The sequence below is a fragment of the Aulostomus chinensis genome, chromosome 12 (genome assembly GCF_037954235.1).
Source record: "Aulostomus chinensis isolate RoL2024-O1b breed Wild chromosome 12, RoL_Achi_v1.0, whole genome shotgun sequence".
NCBI lineage: Eukaryota > Metazoa > Chordata > Actinopteri > Syngnathiformes > Aulostomidae > Aulostomus > Aulostomus chinensis.
The window spans coordinates 2972615-2992349 of record NC_141331.1 but is presented as its reverse complement, the minus strand read 5'-3'; the positions used below and the strand labels follow the sequence as shown (position 1 = coordinate 2992349).

Sequence of the window (19735 nt, the reverse complement as noted above, 5' to 3'; positions counted from 1 at the left end):
ACCGGCTGACCACCAACATTCACCAAACCCCGACGTTTAAGAGCTTGGATGAAGAGTTTAGTGGGATGAAGGCAGTGGACTTGATTTGTAGTTTTCGTCTCCGTCACGTCCAAATCTAAATTTAGTGCCGCTTGAAAATCAGTTTGTTCAAAAGGCAAATTGCCTTTTATGTTGTTTGTTATGTTGACGTTTATGTTGTTTAGTTTATTGGTTTATTTGCCAGGGACCGCGCACAACTAAACACAAGAGCTAGCTACATTGCTAACCTGCGCATGTGGATTTTGGAAAGGACAACATTATATATTGATATATATATCTATATATATCTATATATATTGATATATATAGATATATATAGAGAGTATGCTTTTCCCGCTTTCATGCGAGTCTCTCCCCAGACAACGAATCCCTTTTTGAAAATTCTGATTCCGAGTTTCAACAACAATTAGCTGCTCTGACATTTAGCCGCTGCTGTCACCACGAAATCCATTTGGATAATGAGATTGTAGTCTCACTTCATTTGTAAAGTGTCATGAGATAACTTTTGTTCCATAAACAAAACCCTCTTGACTTGTGACCACGCTGAATTCCTCCCGGCTCAGTGGCACTCTTCAGTCCTCTGAAGGACTCAGAGGTCCCCTGATGAACGGATTATTTTTTTAGCATGACTCTCATGTCCGCGTGTGTTGGAGGAGCGGGAGGTCACTTTATGATTCAATAGATAAAATAACAAGATTTATTTTTTTAACCGGATCAGACTGTTAGACATTAAACGTGGAGGGGAAACAGGCCCCGATTCCTCTCAGAGGTTTACGTAACCGAGGCAGCTGTCCTTGATCATGCAATTGGATTACAAGCCTGAAAATGCTGGTGCTGGTGCTGGTGCTGCTGCTGCTGCTGCTGCTGCTGCTGCTGCTGCTGCTGGAGCTGGTGCTGCTGGTGGTGATGGTGGTGGTGCTGCTGCTGCTGCTGCTGCTGCTGGTGCTGCTGCTGCTGCTGGAGCTGGTGCTGCTGGTGGTGGTGGTGGTGGTGCTGCTGCTGGAGCTGGTGTGTCTAGTGCTGCAGGTGCTGCTGCTGCTGCTGGTGGTGGTGGTGGTGCTGCTGCTGCTGGAGCTGGTGTGTCTAGTGCTGCTGCTGCTGGAGCTGCTGCTGGAGCTGGTGTGTCTAGTGCTGCTGCTGCTGGAGCTGGTGTGTCTAGTGCTGCAGGTGCTGGTGCTGCTGCTGCTGCTGCTGCTGATGCTGGTGGTGGTGTGTCTAGTGCTGCAGGTGCTGGTGGTGGTGCTGCTGCTGCTGCTGCTGATGCTGGTGGTGGTGTGTCTGGTGCTGCAGGTGCTGGTGGTGGTGCTGCTGCTGCTGCTGGTGCCTGGCACCCATCTGGAGCGTCAAAGCTCTCCTCAGCAGCTCCGTCAATCATCCAGAAAACAAATGCCTAACCCCTTTTATTAGGTTATTCTGGTTGCTAAGCGGGGGTCGCGACTACCAGCGCTGATAGAAATGCATTAGCGGCGGCACAAGCCGAAATTTCAATTAACGTTCTATCTGACTTGTTTTTCCTCTTTTTTAATCTCTAAATCCGGTTCATTTCTGGGAGCAAATACACTGTAAGAGATTTAGCCTTCGCATGAGGAAAAAAACAATTATGTTTCATAAGCAAACAACACACATTTTAATTGGCAGAGACTTTTTGGGATTGGTTTCTTGTCTCATGACGGAGAAACGGCACGGCGTTAATCTCGGCGCATAGTGCCCCCCCCCAGGGACTGAGTGGCAGTACTTTGTCGAGTAGCTGATGAAGTTTTGCACGGTATTCTCCTGCGGCGTGGACGCGTCCCATTGCTTTGTGCTGCAATTATTAAACGTCTGCATGATTGGTGTGTCGAGAGAGAAGGAAATGCCAGCTATTTTGAGAACATATTGTTTTTTGTTGTTTTTTTAAAGTTTTTTTAAACACGTCAAACGCGGTGGTTCCAGACTCGCAGACGCGAGCGAGCTGTCACGATGTTCTGATGTTCTCGACCTTTTGTTTACCAAACAATAAATCGATCGATGAAGCCAGAAAACAACCAGCAGATAAATCGATGAGTTGTAGAACTCCAACGCTAACTTGTCTTTTCCTCAGCCAGAGGGAGAGGCGGGACCTGTCAAAGACTTTGATTGGCGCACCCATCAGCCAATAACATGAATTCTGCATTTCCTCTGACCTTTTAACCCATAAACTCAGTAGAAGAAAGAGTCTTTCTTTCCCTCTGTCACAAGTTTTGAGTGACAACAGGAAGTGCTGGTGCTTATTGCTTGGGGGGGGGGGGGTCAGTAGAGTAAAAACCATTTCCTGCAGCTCAACTGAAGTGTCAGCGATGGCTTTCCCTCATCCTGCGCTCGGGATATCTCGCTGTAGACGGCGAGCAGCTCTGTGTGTCACCCTTCAAGCACAAGGCAGCACTTTTCCACAGGCGGGGGCTAAAATGAGACAGACAAAATAAAACAACAGCGGCTGTGTAATTATCTTCCTGTTGAGCCGTCATGATTGGTGTTTCCTGGTAATTACAGCTTGGATGTTGACATTAAATCCATTTACATGTCAGAAACTGGCAATTTATTTTCAATTTGATGCTTCTGAAGTACCAGTTATGAGAGTAGTTCATTACTGAAGTAACCTGCTGCAGTAATGATTGTATGTAATAGTAATTAGCATTTCTACAACACTGTGACCACTGACATTCCCTCTGAGGAGTCGGTCCTTTCTCCTCACCAGCCAACCAGGAAACGGGCAGGTTTGTGATCTGGTCATGCTGCGTTTACTGTCCCAGAGACTTCAGGTTCCCTTCAGCCCAGTTGTGACTTGATTATTTCACAGGATTTTCATACTGAACATGCCAGCATTTGCCCTTGTTAAACATTTGGTTTCATTTCAAATTTTAACTTGAAATTCAAACCATAAACTTGGTCTCTCATCAAAGTATGCAGACGCGTTTTATCATTTTCGTTGTCGTTTGGTGTCGCTGGTGAAGACGCTAAACCAGTGAAAGGGGTGCACCTTTATTGCCTCCGTTGCTAATTGGTTACTAGGGGTTACCTGCTTGCCGGACATGTCAACTAGGTGTCATTACATCCAGTCATTGACATGAATGACTGATTTCCAGGGAGAGGAGACGACCCAGGAGGCACTGTGCTGCCACGCAGCATGAAGACGTGTGGTTGTCGCACACACGAGCAGTGGTTATTAAATGCTGAGAGTGCTGAATGAATTCATTCATGACCTCCGACAAAACATTAAAAATAAAATCTGGGTATGACATCATCGGCTCTGGTTCCACTTCAGCTCCCATTATGAAAGTTCATGGATCAGAACCTCCAGGCAGTGATCAGGTGACCTCAGGGGTTCGACTGGCGTTAACGCCCTCACGTGTGAAAGGGAACCAGAGGCTCTTCAATACCAGTTCATCCAGTAGGAGGAGGAGGAGGAAGAGCAGGAGGAGAGGGAAGAGTGGGAGGAGGAGCAGGAGGATGAAGAAGAGCGGGAGGAGGGGGATGAAGAGTGGGTGGAGGAGGAGCGGCAGGAGGACGACGACAAACAGTAGGTAGAGGAGGAGGAGGAGGAGCAGCAGGAGGACGAAGACAAACAGTAGGTAGAGGAGGAGGAGCAGCAGGAGGATGAAGACAAACAGTAGGTAGAGGAGGAGGAGCAGCAGGAGGATGAAGACAAACAGTAGGTAGAGGAGGAGGAGCAGCAGGAGGATGAAGACAAACAGTAGGTAGAGGAGGAGGAGGAGGAGCAGCAGGAGGACGAAGACAAACAGTAGGTAGAGGAGGAGGAGCAGCAGGAGGATGAAGACAAACAGTAGGTAGAGGAGGAGGAGCAGCAGGAGGATGAAGACAAACAGTAGGTAGAGGAGGAGGAGCAGCAGGAGGACGAAGACAAACAGTAGGTAGAGGAGGAGCAGCAGCAGGAGGACGAAGACAAACAGTAGGTAGAGGAGGAGGAGCAGCAGGAGGAGGGCTGGTGTAGCCGCGTACGTCTGCTCTATGAGTCGGAGCTCCTTCACTGAGGCTCTGATTGCGAAGGTTTATTAATTACTGTTTCACCTCCTTACTCGTCTATGCCATTGATCTGGAGTGAATGTGGCTCAGCTCATTAGTTCACAAGGAAGCGTGAGGCAGGAACTCCAGTATTTGTCTTTCATTGTCAACGTCAGAGGACGGCAACATTCAATCAACAGCTCCTTTTGCCGTGTTGCTAATTACAGCCGAGCCGCCAGAATAGCCTTGTAATCAATTACAAATTCAGGCGACACCTCCACCGCCGTGGTCTCACGCGCTTACACAACTGTCAGGAGAGGAAGAACTATGTACACGCACCCTTCAAGCGGAACATGTTGCTAAAATTCCGTCAGAGTTATGGTGTAAACACACCGCAACGTCATGACGAGTAACCAGACATGAAAACAAAGCTTCATGTGCGGCTCTCCGTGCACACCGAGCTGATTTGTGGGTGGAGGAAGAGGAGGCTGGAACTGCCTTGAGTCACGCCTGCATAATGCAAGAATCTGAAGGTTTTGCTGCGACGCAGAGTTGAAACAGCAGCAGCAGCACTCACGTGAAGGTCCGGGAGCCTTTACTCATCACGCGTCCATGTAGCTGCTCGCACGCGGAGAGCTCCTTGAGTTTAGGTCGTGCTTGCTTGAGGAGGAAAAAGAACCGGTACACCTCTGGTTCTCATGTAAAATAGAACAGAATACTTCATTGCCATTGTTCATCGAAGCATGCAAGGAAATTAGAGAGCATCTCCCCTCCAGTGCGAGAACACTTCTAGAGGCGAAATAAAAAAATACACAGACGTGTCAGAAATTTGCGTTTCAGTGAGGCGTTCAGAAATATTGCACGTGGGATTGACGTGGGTATCAGCAAATCAAAGTGTAACTACAGAGTTGTGTTAAGTCAGCGAGACAAGCATTCGTCAAACTATTCTTTTACAGAGGTGGCACGGTGGTGCAGCGGTCAGCACTGTGGCCTCACAGCAAGAAGGTTCCAGGTTCCAGGTTCGAGTCCCGGCTCGGGCGCGGGATCTTTCTGGGTGAGTCTCCATGTTCTCCCCGTGCCTTCGTGGGTTCTCTCCGGTACTCCGGCTTCTTCCCACCGTCCAAAGACATCAAGAGGGGACGAGGCTGATTGATGCTCCGTAGGTGTGAGTGTGAATGGTTGTTCGTCTCTCTATGTTGGCCCTGCGAGGGACTGGCGACCTGTCCAGGGTGAACCCCACCTCTCGCCCGTAGATGCTGGGATAGGCTCCAGCCCCCCCGCGACCCTTAACAGGAATAAGCGGAAGACTATGGATGGATTCTTTTACAGTATTTAATATGTTACTAGATATATTTTAGCACTGCATGATACTTTACATGTGTGTACTGTTGTCGAGTCCTGCGGTGGTAACAGAGAGAATCCCTTCTTTGAGGAGTAGAAGAGTAGAAAATATTTTCAGGACACGAGATAAAACTTGTTTCCCCTAAAATAACTTTTTCACAATCTTTTCACGGTGAAGGTGGAGGACGTCATGAACCGCGTTTTGTTGGGTCTAAAAGCGTCTGGTGCTCATCCATGTCAGAGAGCAGCAACAAAGCGGGCAACGTGCACCGTTTTAGGCGGCTGGTCTTGGCTGATGGAGGTGGTTGAACCGAGGCCTGATGTCCTGCTTTGTCCTCCACGTTTAGTGAACTTCCTGAACTTTTCTTGAACATCTTCCAGCCGTACACCAGGCATGTCTCCCAAGACGCTGTTGTTAATGTCCAGTCGTGCACCTGTCTCTCCAGGCGAGTTCTCGTTCGGCGCGTGTGACACTGTCTGACAATCTCGCGCTCGCTGTCTCGCACCCTCGCGTCAGCTTGTTGCCTCTGGTCCAATGCTGGTATTTTGAAAGTGAGCACAGCTGCAAAGCTTCACATTTAATCCACCGACTCCAGTCGTCACCTTTTCCTCTCCAGCAAAATGACTCAGATCAATTACCGGAGAATTCGTCATAGAAGTTTACTTTTTTCTTTGTTTTATTTTTCCTCAAATAAACCAACCTTCCGAACAGTACTGCGGTTCAAAAGATGGAGAAGGAACCTTTGATGATCTGTAGGAGTGAGCGTATTGATTCCCGTGACCCGCTGACCTTTACAGATGAAATACTACCAAACGCAGCAGAGGTCTTTGCTTTATCGATTGCTGTTTTGATTACGTTTGAACCCACCAATTACTTGGAAATACAAATGAATGTTGATATTGATTAGCAGCAAATTCAGCTATTTCCACGCTGCTATTTTACAGACAACAAGCAATTAATTTTATTTTGATGGCTGCAGTGCCTATAAGATGCCCGGAATGAGAAACATTTCCATGCAGATTCTGTACCTTATTGACTGTGTCTAACAAAAGAGGCAGCAGTCTGAAAACAGAAGCATGTCTGTGCGCTGATAAGATTAATGGAGGAAGTCGGTCGGGGATGAGTAGACACAGACTTCCAGAGTGCAGGAGAACAGATTTCCAAAAGAGCCCCAGTAGAGGCAGCTATTTATGTGGAGAAATGAAGCATTGCTGTATCTAATTTGTGACAAATTGATCCCAAAGACTCTCGCTGCCGTTCATCCTCCTGCTTGTGTGTTTAGACTCCGATTTATATTTGGTCAGCAGGGGAATAGAAGCTGGAGGACAAATGTGTCACTGCTCACTGGCTCTCGGAGGCCCCTGTCAAAGAAGAGCTATTATGGTGAGGAAGCCAGCCGAGAAGGAATCCACTCATGTGTCGATGACAGAAAGCTGGGCAGACGGACATCAACACCGGGGAAACCAATCATCAGGAGTGCGTGGAGGGGTTACAGGCTTCAAGAGGGCTCATGGAGAAGGTAAGTTGTGAAAAGTGAGCAGTAAAGTTGAGATTAACTCCTGTCGCTATAAAGATGTTTTCAGGTCCGTATTTTTACGTTTCTCTTGCAAGGCAATTGGACGAGTGATGTGAGACTCAGCTCACCACTTTACCCAGCATTTGTTAGCTTAGCTGCTACAACTCTTGATTTAGTTACCAAAATGTTGTCTTACGTGATTTTAGCACCATTCACATGTGTAACGATCATTAAGAGAAACTTCCTGAGCTGCTACTCATATCTTAGGGGCTGCAGAGTTAAACTGTTCTCACAGAACACCAAGTGATACTTTTTTAAAAAATTGCATTACAAGTAAAGTCAACGCTAATAAACACTATTTGCTGAAGGCGGTGTGACTGGTGTGTGTGAGGCAGATGAATAAAAATCTGGGCATGAATGAGATGGTTTCATCTCCCAGCATAGTCACACAAGCTTAAAATATTGAACTTTGAATATGTAATTGTCAGAAAGCTGTGGAGCGCGAGCCAATCAAGGAGAAGATTCTCTCAGCTCTTCCCATCTTAAAGCGTTAGCACTCACCGTTAGCTGGGAGTGCTCTCCCCATCCCGGAGCGTTAGCACTCACCGTTAGCTGGGAGTGCTCTCCCCATCCCGGAGCGTTAGCACTCACCGTTAGCTGGGAGCGCTCTCCCCATCCCGGAGCGTTAGCACTCACCGTTAGCTGGGAGTGCTCTCCCCATCCCAGAGCTTTAGCAATCACTGCTAGCTGGGCAGCTAGCTCCCCTCCTCTCCTCTTCCTTCCACTCTTCAGTGGACCCCTGTCATTGAGGTGCAAATAAACACTAACTCACTGGCACAAATGATGCAAATAAAAATGAGTAGTCCAGCTACCAGGGGATGTAAGGATAAAGGTTGTGCTAGCGTTAGCTCACCACTCTGAGCTGCTGAGACTAGTTTGTCCATAAAGTTCCACAAATTTGCAGCTGCGGGGGAGCTAGCTAACAGCGTTAGCCTTCTTGTTCTCCTTCAGAAAGCCTCTTCCTCCTCAACCTGACTGCCGTGTGAAGCGCGACCCCTGGAGGTAAAATGAGTAGTCTGGATCATTGGACCGGTTTAAAAACAACCACACCCTCACACACCAGGAATTTTATGATTGGGTAAGTTGACGGTGGCGACAAGAACAGGAATTGAATGCAAGTGTCCAACTGTGCCAAACCAAAGGGGACAGACAGTGGTCAAAGGTCCATAAGTCCATAACTTGAGGGGTGATGGTAAACACATGAAGCTGCAGATGCAGGGGTGTGAGGGTTCCTGTTCCTCCTTGAAACACTGCAATCGTAATTTGAACGTGCTCTTAAAATTCACAATGAGAAACAATGTAGTAGACGTGTACTTTATGGTTCTGTGTATGTCGGGTTTTTTTCGACCTCGGTGGTACTTGAAGTGCTCCACGAGGTTTCCCGTGTGCTCACAACTGATGATGGTGACCGTTAGACGGGATGCTGAGGAGGGACTCAAGTCAGAGTTCTGCTGTCGTTGTCAGACGCGGGTGTGTGGAGTCCCTCAGCGGTCACTCCTGTGTGCAGGTGGAGGTGTGTTTGTGTGTGTGTGTGTGTGTGTGTGTGTGCGCGCGCGCACGCATCTGAGAGTGACTCATGAAAGCATAAGGGAATAAAAAAAAAAGAGAGAAAGAGGTTTAGAATTAAGGCTCGAGGCAAAATTAAAGTTTAATGGAAGTGTTTCATATGACCGGAATGTCCCGCAAATGTAAAGTACCACTGTAATGAACCGAGAGAACTACTGCAGTTATGTAACGCGACTGCTGCTGCTGCATGGGAAGCGTTATTGTCACAACTGCTCCTCCAACTACTTTAATACACTCTCTCCATCATACAAGTACTGTCTCAAGTACACTCCCGATCCCAGGAGGACGGATTCAGAGGTTAAACGCCAGTTCTAATCAACTTGGGCTGGACTTCTTCTTCAGCGGCGGTTGATGTTATGAATAATGGATAAATGAAGGATTTCGACCTCTTCAGCACCATCTGGTGGTGGAAACTAGTCCCTGCAAGTGATTCCTGACCTTCTGAATTTTTAAATACGTCCATAAATACATCAGACCACTGATGGCGGAACCCTGGGTGTCCGGCCTGGAGCGCCATCAGTCCATGACACCTGTTTTACTAACAAGACTAATTCATGACATAATTTTACATTATTAATTATCTAAGAAGGCAAACCTGACCTGGTCACAATCACTGTTAATGATAATACGAAAATATGATCAAAAAAATCATTATCATTAATGTGAGTTTAACCTGCAAATAAATTATAAAAGAAATGTATGTCACGTATTCTGTCACTCGGATTTACTAGAGTTTTATTTTATGTGTTGTTTAATTTGATCCAATGATTAATAATTTACATTATTTATTCTATCAATATATAATAACTGAATTATTTAATGTGTCCTAAATAAATCTTACTCTCTTTTATATTAAATCCAAGTAATTACTGGTGAAGAAGGGTTATTTATGGATTCTTTTTATAATATTAATATTATATAATAATATTACCGGTAGTATTTGTAGTATATTTATTACTTGCAGAAGTTCTAAACTACTGAATATGAAATCATTAGGATGATGAGACTTCTAATTAAATGATTAAATCCACGTGGAACATTAATACACCAATAAATGACGTGGGTTGTTGAGGGACGTTTATTAATAAACGGCGAATATTACCTCAGGTATTACAGGTCTGATGGGGTACTGCATGAGTACTCCGAGATACTGTAGTAGGACTGCGAGTGATGACCACACGCACCGTGCGTGGGCCTCCTCGCGGCTGCAGGGGGGCGGAGTTTTGCTGAGAACCAGAGGAGACTCGGACTCGTCGGGATGGAGCGCGAGGCTTCCCGCGGCCACAAGTAGTTGGTGACGCGTCTGCAGGTCGGTCCCCGCCACGAGTGTCGAGTCATGCGTGTGCCGGAGTGGCTACTGGCCGCGCTGCTCCTGTGCGGGACCCTGCGCGGGACCGCGGGAGAGTTCACCGGGAGCGGACGCGCTCCGCATGTCGATGATGACGGTCACTTGTTGTTGTCGCGGGATCACGTGAACCAGGAGCTCCGGGACCAAGAGTTCGATCCCCGGCCAGGTTTGTAGCTCCGTATCAAGTCACGACGAATTATATAACCTGACGTGTTTGGACGTGTGAGAGGAACCAGTTCTAGAGAGAGAGCGGAACCACCGAGACTCACGGTTCGATTTGTGATTGACAGGCCGATAATTTACCTCCGGTCAGGACCTGCATTTACCGAGGATGATGACCCCTCGTGACAGTCGGGGTCTGTTCGTGCTTCCTGTGTTTACAGTCGCCGTGAAGCTAAAGGCTCCATCAGGATCTTTAAAGGGACCTCAGTCCCCGTATAAACACGGAAGAATCGATCCAGAACCACCCAGAGGACCTGGCAGTCTGAACCGTGTGACCTCCTCTGTCCTGCTCGTTTCATCCGCCATGATTGTTTACCCCAGAACTCTGTGGTTCAGCCTCTGGGTGAACCGATGGAGCGGGTCAGCTCGCACGTTAGCTGACCCGCTAACTCCCTCGCCTGGTCTGGCTGGAAGCGACCCCGACTCTTCGATCCTGCTGCGTCGACCCAGTAATTTGACTTTTCCCCTTCGTGTAAATGTTCTGACTGAAAAACACGTAAGCAAAGAAAAAAGCAAGTTCTTATTTATTTCTCCAAAACATTTGAAACTTTATTATTTACTCGGTGACTCAGCTGAGTTCTGATAACCAGCAGATGACGAGCCAAGATGGAGGCGCGATGTGCGTGTCAGTCCAGTACCCGGCTGGTGCACAGCCAGTTCTACTTTCAGTTAATCCTGCCGCCGAACCCGTAGGGTGCCCGGCCCGGTTCAGCCCGCCGGACCTACGGCAGCACGTTACAAATGAACAACATGTAGCGATGCCAATATGGTGCCTCTCCGCTCAGACCATCTGTGGACGGAGTCTTCCGTCTGTCTGCAGGCCATCCATGTATCACGGTGTTGTTTACAACATTACAGTCATACTAATACGTGTGTGTGTGTGCGTGTCTTAGGGCTGCTAACGGCTCCCGGTTCCGTGCCGATATCTCACAGGTTCCTCCTCTCAGCTTGTTTACAGCCGAGCGGCGGTGGCGGAGAGCAACGCTTATCCCCCCCAATTCATGACTCATTCATGCTGGCGTAGGAGGACGTTGCCAGCCCTCGTCATGTGACCCTCCAGTCTGAGTTGGTACACTTGGAAGTGTACGCAAGCATGGTATCTCCCCCCCCCCCCCCCTTCCTCCCTCGCTGGTTTGCTTCGTGTCCCAGACTCTCAGGGGAACGATTGCCAACTTTCCACAACAACTACAGAAAAAGAGAAATCTCAAAAGTATAAATGACGTCGTCTCCTTTCTCAAACAGATGGTCAGTGCCCCCCCGCTGTGATCAACGCCGCCCCCTCAGGTTTAATCTCTTTGTTCTGGAGTGCAGCATCAACAGCACGGGCGTCTCTTGCTTCTGTTTCATGTCGCCGACCTGCACTGGAGACAGATTTGGCTTGTGTTTTCCTCTATCTGTGGAATGTGATGGCCTAATTCCAGCGCACACACACACACACACACACACACACACATCCATACACACGGCCGCAGTTGTGCTAACGAGCGTGGGTGAGGGGGATGCATGGGGGGGGGCGAGATAAGTCCCTGCCGGACCATCTGTTACCGCTGCCTGGCGGTTTCACAGAACTGACCAATCAGCAGGCTTGTTTTGGGTGTGGGATCAGCTGTCCGCCAATTCACTGTTGTCACTTTGACCCGAGAGCGACTCGGAGGTTCGAGGTGACGATGGGCAGCACGTTTGGACGATGTTGTCGTCCTTTCTTCATTTGCGGTTCGTTAGAGTTTGAGATGGATGCGTTTCTACGGAGGAAGGCGCCAGTGAAGCTTCCTGGAAAAACAAATGTCTGGGTTTTTCGACACGGGCGCTGCTTCCACTGGCGAACGTCGCTTCCACCTGGCTGTAGCCCAGGATGTTAACAGGCCAAACTCACTAGCAACAAGAAATAAAAGCGTGTCACCTGACTTTCTGACATCTCAGCCACAAACCCCGCCCGTCTAACAGTCTCCATGACAATGAACATCACTCGGGTGATGGCGAGTTTGACGAGCAGATGGAAGCATTAAAGATGCTACGAGAGAAACCCCATCACTGTCCTCCAAGCCCGAGACCCTAAACTCTGCTGCTGTGGTGACATCACTCAGCAGCAACGATGGGACTGTTGGGTCACCGATCATCTGTTGACGTGCAGCCACGGAGCAGCTGCGTTGAGGCAGTCATCAGCAAACACTGCGGCGCCGAAGACTCGTTTGTCCCTTCTGGGCTTCTGTAGACGCAACCTGGCTCATCCCAAACTGAATAAACCTCAGCATTTGTCAGCTTCAGGTGAATGAAGATTGTAGGTCGTCCTAAATTCTAGACCCTTCACCTCAAAAGACATTTCATGCATCGTGTTTTTCATCCGTGTCTGATGGTTTATTTCAATCCTCTTTGTGGCGAGCGTCAGTTTGCCCAACGGGGAGATTACACTAATCTGGCGGGGACACCTCCACCTCCCATGCAGTGACCCCCTTCTGTTATCTGCGGCCTCACACAAAGAGAACATCTCTGTGGTATTCTTGCTGAAAGGCACTCCTGGCAGCAGCGGCAGGCGTTTCTCATCCCCTGATCAAAGGGGATCGTTAGACGCCATGATATGGGATGATCTGATTTTCTGGCGCGGGCACTTCCTGCGCCGTGGCGTGATCTTGGTAGTGTGAAGCATGTCTTCATTAGCTTTCGCTGAAGCTTTGGCGGATGTTTGATCAGCTGGATTATAAAATTCACCCGCTGCCTCTGTCAGCTCGCCGCCGTAGACATGCTGCAGGGCCGGCGCAATAATAAGAGATGACACTGGTAACATAATTAGCAACATTAGCATGTAGCGCGGCGAGCCCTCTAACCTGGACAAGTCAGCGTTGGTCGTCCAGCTTGCATGTATTTAATAGTTCAAGCAATCCAGCGGTGCTACCAGAGGGAGCGCAGGGCCGGAGGCGACCACCACCCGCTTACAGCCAGTCTATTGATTCGTGAGCTTTAATGAATCACCTGAGTCCCTGAGTCATTGATCCTCGCTGCCACGCGTTACTGAGAACTCCCTCATCGCTATGCAGCGCCACGCTCTCCCAAATGAAGTCTTGCCGTGAAGCTACCATCGGGGCGCCGTGATGGAGGCTAATTGTGTTTGTTTATCAGGTGTCACAGTGTCATTAGGTTCCAAATGGGACAAGAAATGATGTAATGAGTTCCTCACAGGAGAAGGAGAGTAAATATGTACTCGCCGAGCTGTCACACGCTGATGCAGCTTTACTAATTGCCCAGTTCCGCCATTTGTATTCATATCAACCTCTTTCAAATCTAGTGGGATTAAATAATTGATATCCTTGAGGGATTCTGCAAACGAGTCTCCCTGTTGTGTTGTTAAGGGGACGCCATCTGGGTTAATTGTGAGCTGCATCATTGTGTATTGAAGCCGGCGGAGTTTGGCGAGCGCCGCTGAAAGCTGAGGGGCGGCGATGCATGAGCAGCAATCAGAAGTAGCAAGTCATGAAATGAGGATTATTCATGTTAACAAGCTGCTGGTCATCCCTGCGTTGGCACGGCGTCAGGAAAGTCCCATCGTGGTTGGTGTGAGAGAAGCTGGGCTCTTGAGCCGTTTAACACCTGAACGGGCTTCCAGTCAGTAGATTTCGTTCTCGTCAGCAGGAACTCCACCATCTAAAAGCTCACGACAGATTTGGATTCATTTGGTGTGAATGTAGACGATAGAACCCAGAACAGGCCATGACTTTTGGAAATGAGGCGGCTCAAACCTCAGACGTGGGGTCCTGAGCTCCTGTTTGCTGGCTTAAACGTGTTTTGATGACAGGCCGCCACGGCGACATGCATTTATTCTGCTGCACGTAGTTCATGATCCATAATTCCTTTCTGCTCTGCGATGCAGGACATGCAGATGATCTGAGCTCTGATCTCTCCTCAGCTTCTCGGTTCAACCTGAAGGTCCAGGTCAGTGACGTGCTGAGTCGTCAGTACCTGAGCCAGGTGCTGGTGGAGGCTTACGTCAACTACACCAGGACCGGCACGGCTCGCACCGGCGCAGACGGCGTTGTTATGCTTCACGTCCCCTTCCAAAGCGGGCGACCCGTCTCGCTTGTGGCCAGCAGGGACGGCTACGTTCGCGCTCTGCTGCCCTGCACCGCCAGAGGGAAGCCAAGTGAGACTCATTTGTGTTTAACAGTTTCTGAAGACGTGAATTCCTGTATTTTCATTGATCCTGGAAATGTCAGCACCTGGAAGTCCGGGGGCGTCGGTTCATCACGGCTTCAGCTCAACAACCACATCATTTCAGTCTCTGCAGAAACAATTTGTCCTGCTGGCGGTTCTGTCAGCAGGTGCTGTGCGGTTCTGTTTGACAAGCACGTGCCACGACACAGTGACGGTCCGTCAGAGAATCATGGGAACCTGTAAAGACAGAAGGAGTAACCGGCCCGCCCACCCGTCTGTTTTCTTTCTTGGCGTTTCTTCTTTTCTCCCTGTCTCTGTGACCCTGAACCTGACTGGTTTGGAAATGAAGCATTAATTTATTCATTTTCTGCTTCTCTATTTCCTCATTAGTCTTTTCGTCAGTGATGATGTCGCTGCTCGCTCTGACGCAGGGGAACATCTGGTTGTTGGAGGATTCTGTCCTGATATCAGACACAAGATCCGGTACTGTAAACACGCCCCAGGTTCCTGCTTGCTTCTGCTGACCGTCACGTTTACTCAGGAAGAACTTGGTGTCTGTTTGTCTCAGACGCTTCGTCGCAGCCGGTCGTCCAGTTTCCTGAGAGGCTGCTGAATCTGACTGACGGCGCTGACATCACCTCTTACAAAGCCTATCTGACCATCCCCAAGCTGCCGTCAGAGCCGGACGCCTCGCTCGCCACGCTGGGCGTCCTGAGCACCAACTCAGGTAGGCGAGTGAATACAACACAGTATAAAAGGCTGGTGCCAGTAACGCACGCGTCAGCCACAACTCAGCAACTTCCTGTTTCACCAAGTGGCTGAGCAGAGATGAGAGTGAGTGGCGTCTCCTCATGACTGACCCCCGTGTCTTCAAGGATACGTCAGGGTGGATTTACATCCAGTGGCGGCGGTCAGTGTGCAGCTCTTCGCAGGAGAGGCGGAGCTGAACGTCAGCGGGGCCATAACCATCAGCCTCCCCCTCCCGGACAACTGCGGGCTCCAGTCTTCCAGCGTTGTTCCAGCGTGGTTATATAACCGGACCGTTGGTGAGTGGATAATGATCACGCACGCCTCGCTGGGCACAGACCTCGCCGAGCCCGGCGGCCCAGTCTTAGACAAACCTCCATCAGGATCTGCGGTGCGTCTGTCGATGCAGATCTGATCCCTGCTGTCTTCACACAAGCCCACCTGATACTTGCAGAGACAGCAGTGGCAGCGAGGCTTTGATTTGTTGGCAAGTGTTGGGATTCGGACAAATGATTATTATTATTGTTGTTATTATTATTGTTGTTGTTATTATTATTGTTGTTGTTGTTATTATTGTTGTTGTTGTTATTATTATTGTTGTTGTTGTCTTTGCAACAAGAAAGAAGGTTCACAAAAGTAATCCTGCATCTGCTACACACTTTCATCTTTCCTATTTGAGCCCCCCCACCACCAAGTTTGATAGAAAGCAGTTATTGGCTGTAGTAGAAGTTGGTAGGGTTACTGATGTACTTCCTGTTTCCTGTCTTTAACCAGGCGCGTGGATGAGACGGGGCTTCGGGACAGTGGGACAGTCAGCAGATGGGAAACTCCGCTGGACGTTCACAGCTCCTCACCTTGGCTACTGGATCGCTGCTCCGCTCTCATCCACCAGAGGCAAGTCTTCTACTACTACTACTACTACTACTACTACTACTACTACTACTGCTACCACTACTACTACTACTACTTCTACCACTACTACTACTGCTAGTCCTGCTATGACTACTCAGGACTCGCGGGTCTCGAGGGCTGCAGGGGTGAGGTGTTGTCATGTTTTGGAAGTTAATATCTTGATGCTCAACCAACAGCCAATGGGAGGCCTTCATAGCCCATGAAAAAGGAATGAATTATTTAAAGGTTGTAGTATTTGACGAATAATCAGCTCAAGTTGAGAGAAAATACAAAACAAAAGTATGTGGTAAAACTTCACAAATGTAGCTGTGTATTTGCTGCAGGTTTCTTCAGACTCGCCATCCCGATGGACTTCATCCTGCACCACACGGCGTTCCTGATGGTTGTCTTGGGAGGAGCGCTGTTGATCGTCACCTGTCTCCTGCTGGCGTTGTTGTGTTGTCACAGGTAAGAAGGCGTCAGTCTCGCGCAAGTCCACTCAGAACTGGGGACGTCAAGAATTGAGGACGTGCGAGTTGTGTTTCACTAGAACTGTCGAGATCTCTGTCAGCTAAAAGTGATCTGTCTTTCGTGGCTCTGGCGCTCCAGCCCTCTAAGAATCGGACCCAGGTTTTGCCCTGCAGCAGATCCTGCTCGTCCTGTTAGCCGGGGCGTGTGTCTCTAACTCAGCTGCTGCTGGGTCACACGCTCGTGGATCCAACGCTTCCTCAGAGGTGTTGAGTGTTGTCGCAAAGGTTTGGTTGTGGTGTGTTTACCTCTGAAGGGACCCTCTGAGCTGGCAGATGCGTGAACGCTGCTCTGATCCCACTAGGATGAATAATCATGAGTATGCAGGATAATCTTTGAATGTAATCAACTGCCTCATCTGTCCGGTGTGTAGACGTCCCCCCGGTGAGGCCAAGGCCAGGCGGATCCTGCCACAGAGGAGAAAAGACCAGTCCACCAACACCTGCGAGGACGACGGCTCCTCAGGTGATGTCACCCATTCCCAGGATGGACTCGACCGATCACTGACAAAAAGAGGCGATAACGACCTCACCTCCGTATCCATCTATAACGGTAATGTGATCGCCAATCCCAACGCCGTGGCCCTCAGCACGGACCATCGTGATCTGGCCCTGGCAGTTCCGGCGGCCCTCACAGAGAATTTATTATTTTACAACCAGCCTGTCGCTTTTCTTCACGCGTCGGCATTTTTCCAGCTGGAGGAGCCCCAGGAGGCAGCCCAGCGGAGCAGGTCAGCCACTCTCGCTCCGGCAGTGGCCCCCAGCAGTGCTGCCTCAGAGCCACTCCTCATCCAGACTCCATCAAACGGGTCCTCAACCCCCCAGAACCAGGCAGAAGAACCTGAGGACCAGGTTCCAGAGGGCTCTCAGGCATCAACCTCCACCAGCACATCCAGGGGTCAGTATGGCCTCCAGGAGTCGATGTCGGTCCCGGTGACGCTTAATAGAATCAGGGAGAACAGACGCTCCATGCACGCCGAGACAGAAAAGCCCCCCTCGTCCCAGCCTCCCCGGGCCTGGTTTGTATCTCTAGAGGGGAAACCCGCAGCTGAGATCCACTACGCTGTGTCCGAGCAGCAGAGAAGGCGTAGACCAGCTGAGAGTCGAGACACCAGTTTGGACTCTGGGGTGGACATGAGCGAGCTGAACCACACGCCTGGACGAAGAGCGCTGGAGCGCAACCTTACCTTTGTGAAAAGCACCTCCAGCAGCAGACAAACGCCCCCGCAGTAGTGATGATGACAGCAGCATGGACACAGGACATTTTTGGGCCAGTTGGACCAAAGACAACACCAGACCCGTGGACCTGGACCAACTGGGCTGTCCTAGTTGGAGTCACGCTAGCTAGGGCTTAGCCTTCAGCTTAGCCTGCAGCTTGGCTCATCAAGTCATCAGCGTCTGCTTTTAGCATGATTGACAAGCCAACCAGGAAGTGGTCATCTCCTTGGTTCCTCCACCAACAGGAAGTGGCCATCTCCTTGGTTCCTCTACCAACAGGAAGTGGTCATCTCCTTGGTTCCTCCACCAACAGGAAGTGGCCATCTCCTTGGTTCCTCCACCAACAGGAAGTGGCCATCTCCTTGGTTCCTCTACCAACAGGAAGTGGTCATCTCCTTGGTTCTTCCACCAACAGGAAGTGGCCATCTCCCTGGTTCCTCCACCAACAGGAAGTGGTCATCTCCTTGGTTCCTCCACCAACAGGAAGTGGTCATCTCCTTGGTTCCTCCACCAACAGGAAGTGGCCATCTCCTTGGTTCCTCCACCAACAGGAAGTGGTCATCTCCTTGGTTCCTCCACCAACAGGAAGTGGCCATCTCCTTGGTTCCTCCACCAACAGGAAGTGGTCATCTCCTTGGTTCCTCCACCAGCAGGAAGTGGTCATCTCCTTGGTTCCTCCACCAACAGGAAGTGGTCATCTCCTTGGTTCCTCCACCAACAGGAAGTGGTCATCTCCTTGGTTCCTCCACCAACAGGAAGTGGTCATCTCCTTGGTTCCTCCACCTTAACCCTAACCCAACATGAAACATGAACATGGTTCAATCTAAAATCAGAGACATTTAACTAAACTGTAGCTAACCAGGCTATACTAACTTATTTCTGGGTGTTAGGACTCAATCCTACGGTTTCTCCAGCTCAGAACCGACCGATGCAGGAAGCAGACCGGGGGGTGATGTCTCTAGATTGGCATTAGCCCCGCTGGTTTCTCCCCCCCAGGACTGTTTCATATTGAAAACTATTGGAACTGTTGGAACTCTGAGGAAACCACAGTCTGGAGGTACAGACCTGGAACCCTGAGAACCGCCGACGGTTGTTAACCTCCGAGCTCTTTTTTTTTCCGCACAGTTCTGTCTGAGTGTCGATGTTAACAGTGTGTTTGGGGCCCACTAGCGACTGGACTGAGTGTGTGTTATTTTAAAATGTCGTTTTAGTTTTAATTCTCCGTGTTTCGGTACATCATTTCCTTCATATTTATTTTTTTAAGAACAGGCCTTTTTGATGTCAATGATCCCTGTGTTTACTTATCGTTGCTTAAACGTTCTAATTTTCATGAAAAGTCGGAGCTCATAGGAAGCTAACCTTCTCAGTGTCATATTTTGCCTGAGTTTTATCTGAATAAAGTTGACCAGTTTAAATCGATGGATTTGAAAAATAACGAAATAAATGTTAATATTTTGGTAACGTGTTATCACAGAGCTCGGACTGTCTAAATTTACTCACTAACATTCTTTTCTAAAACCTTTTAAGTGCATTGTAGTAAATTTAAACAATATTTTCTTTATCCTACCAACTATATGACCTGGAAATATGTTTTTTAATCTGAAATATTTGTACATCAAGAACTAGAAGCAGTCACGAGGACACAAAACTCCTTTTTCTCCGTCAGTAAATCCCAGGAGGCTGCGTGGAGGCCTGGAAGCGATTCACACGTTTTGAGTCCCAAAAGTAATGAATTGCAGTGAAGCAAAGGACGCAATCCTTCAGTTAACATGCTCAGCCACTAGAGGTCGCAATTGTGCAAGGTTTGTTTCCACGTGTCGTTTCCAGATCACCAGAACTCACAATGCCCAGCACCAGAGTGTGTCAAGAGTTGACGGTTCACATGAGTGTTGCTATGAGGACGAGGCGGCTGGAAACACACTGTTGAACCCCAAACGCTCCCTCGTTGTTCAAGGACTCTGCAGGCCGAGCCTCCAAGGCGTCAATTACATTAATATGTCACCAAATATTAAAGCCACGCACACGTCGCCCCTCGTTGTCTATTTCCAGCGTATCAAATATCGTATCTGAAGATTTAACACATTTACCTTTGAAACAGATCAGCCAGATTAATGGTTTATTACATAAATAACAGTCAA

General features: G+C 49.0%; 1 protein-coding gene across 4 annotated transcripts; it reads left to right on the top strand.

Moving 5' to 3' along the window:
- The first annotated feature begins 4405 nt into the window (after window positions 1-4405).
- Window positions 4406-19053, top strand: LOC147251749 (protein FAM171B-like). Of its 4 annotated transcripts, XM_086219659.1 has the most exons (10): window positions 4406-5071; window positions 6664-6878; window positions 13970-14203; window positions 14605-14697; window positions 14783-14941; window positions 15090-15260; window positions 15736-15855; window positions 16197-16320; window positions 16754-16932; window positions 17076-17368. In XM_086219659.1, the coding sequence occupies exons 2-10, from the start codon at window positions 6689-6691 to the stop codon at window positions 17222-17224; spliced, it is 1419 nt and encodes a 472-aa protein (XP_086075785.1). In that variant the 5' UTR covers window positions 4406-5071; window positions 6664-6688; the 3' UTR covers window positions 17225-17368. The 4 variants fall into 4 exon arrangements, with proteins under 4 accessions (XP_086075785.1, XP_086075783.1, XP_086075782.1 ...); XM_086219657.1 differs by having other exon boundaries at window positions 4423-4600; window positions 6667-6878; window positions 16754-19053; XM_086219656.1 differs by having other exon boundaries at window positions 4687-5071; window positions 16754-19053.
- Window positions 19054-19735: the final 682 nt, after the last annotated feature.

Excerpts from the sequence above, each read along its gene's own strand:
- LOC147251749 (XM_086219657.1), top strand. The coding sequence starts at position 6,689 with ATGTGTCACTGCTCACTGGCTCTCGGAGGCCCCTGTCAAAGAAGAGCT. Across the intron at positions 6,879-13,969 it reads CAAGAGGGCTCATGGAGAAG|CTTCTCGGTTCAACCTGAAG; the intron begins GTAAGTTGTGAA and ends ATCTCTCCTCAG. Across the intron at positions 16,321-16,753 it reads GCGTTGTTGTGTTGTCACAG|ACGTCCCCCCGGTGAGGCCA; the intron begins GTAAGAAGGCGT and ends TCCGGTGTGTAG.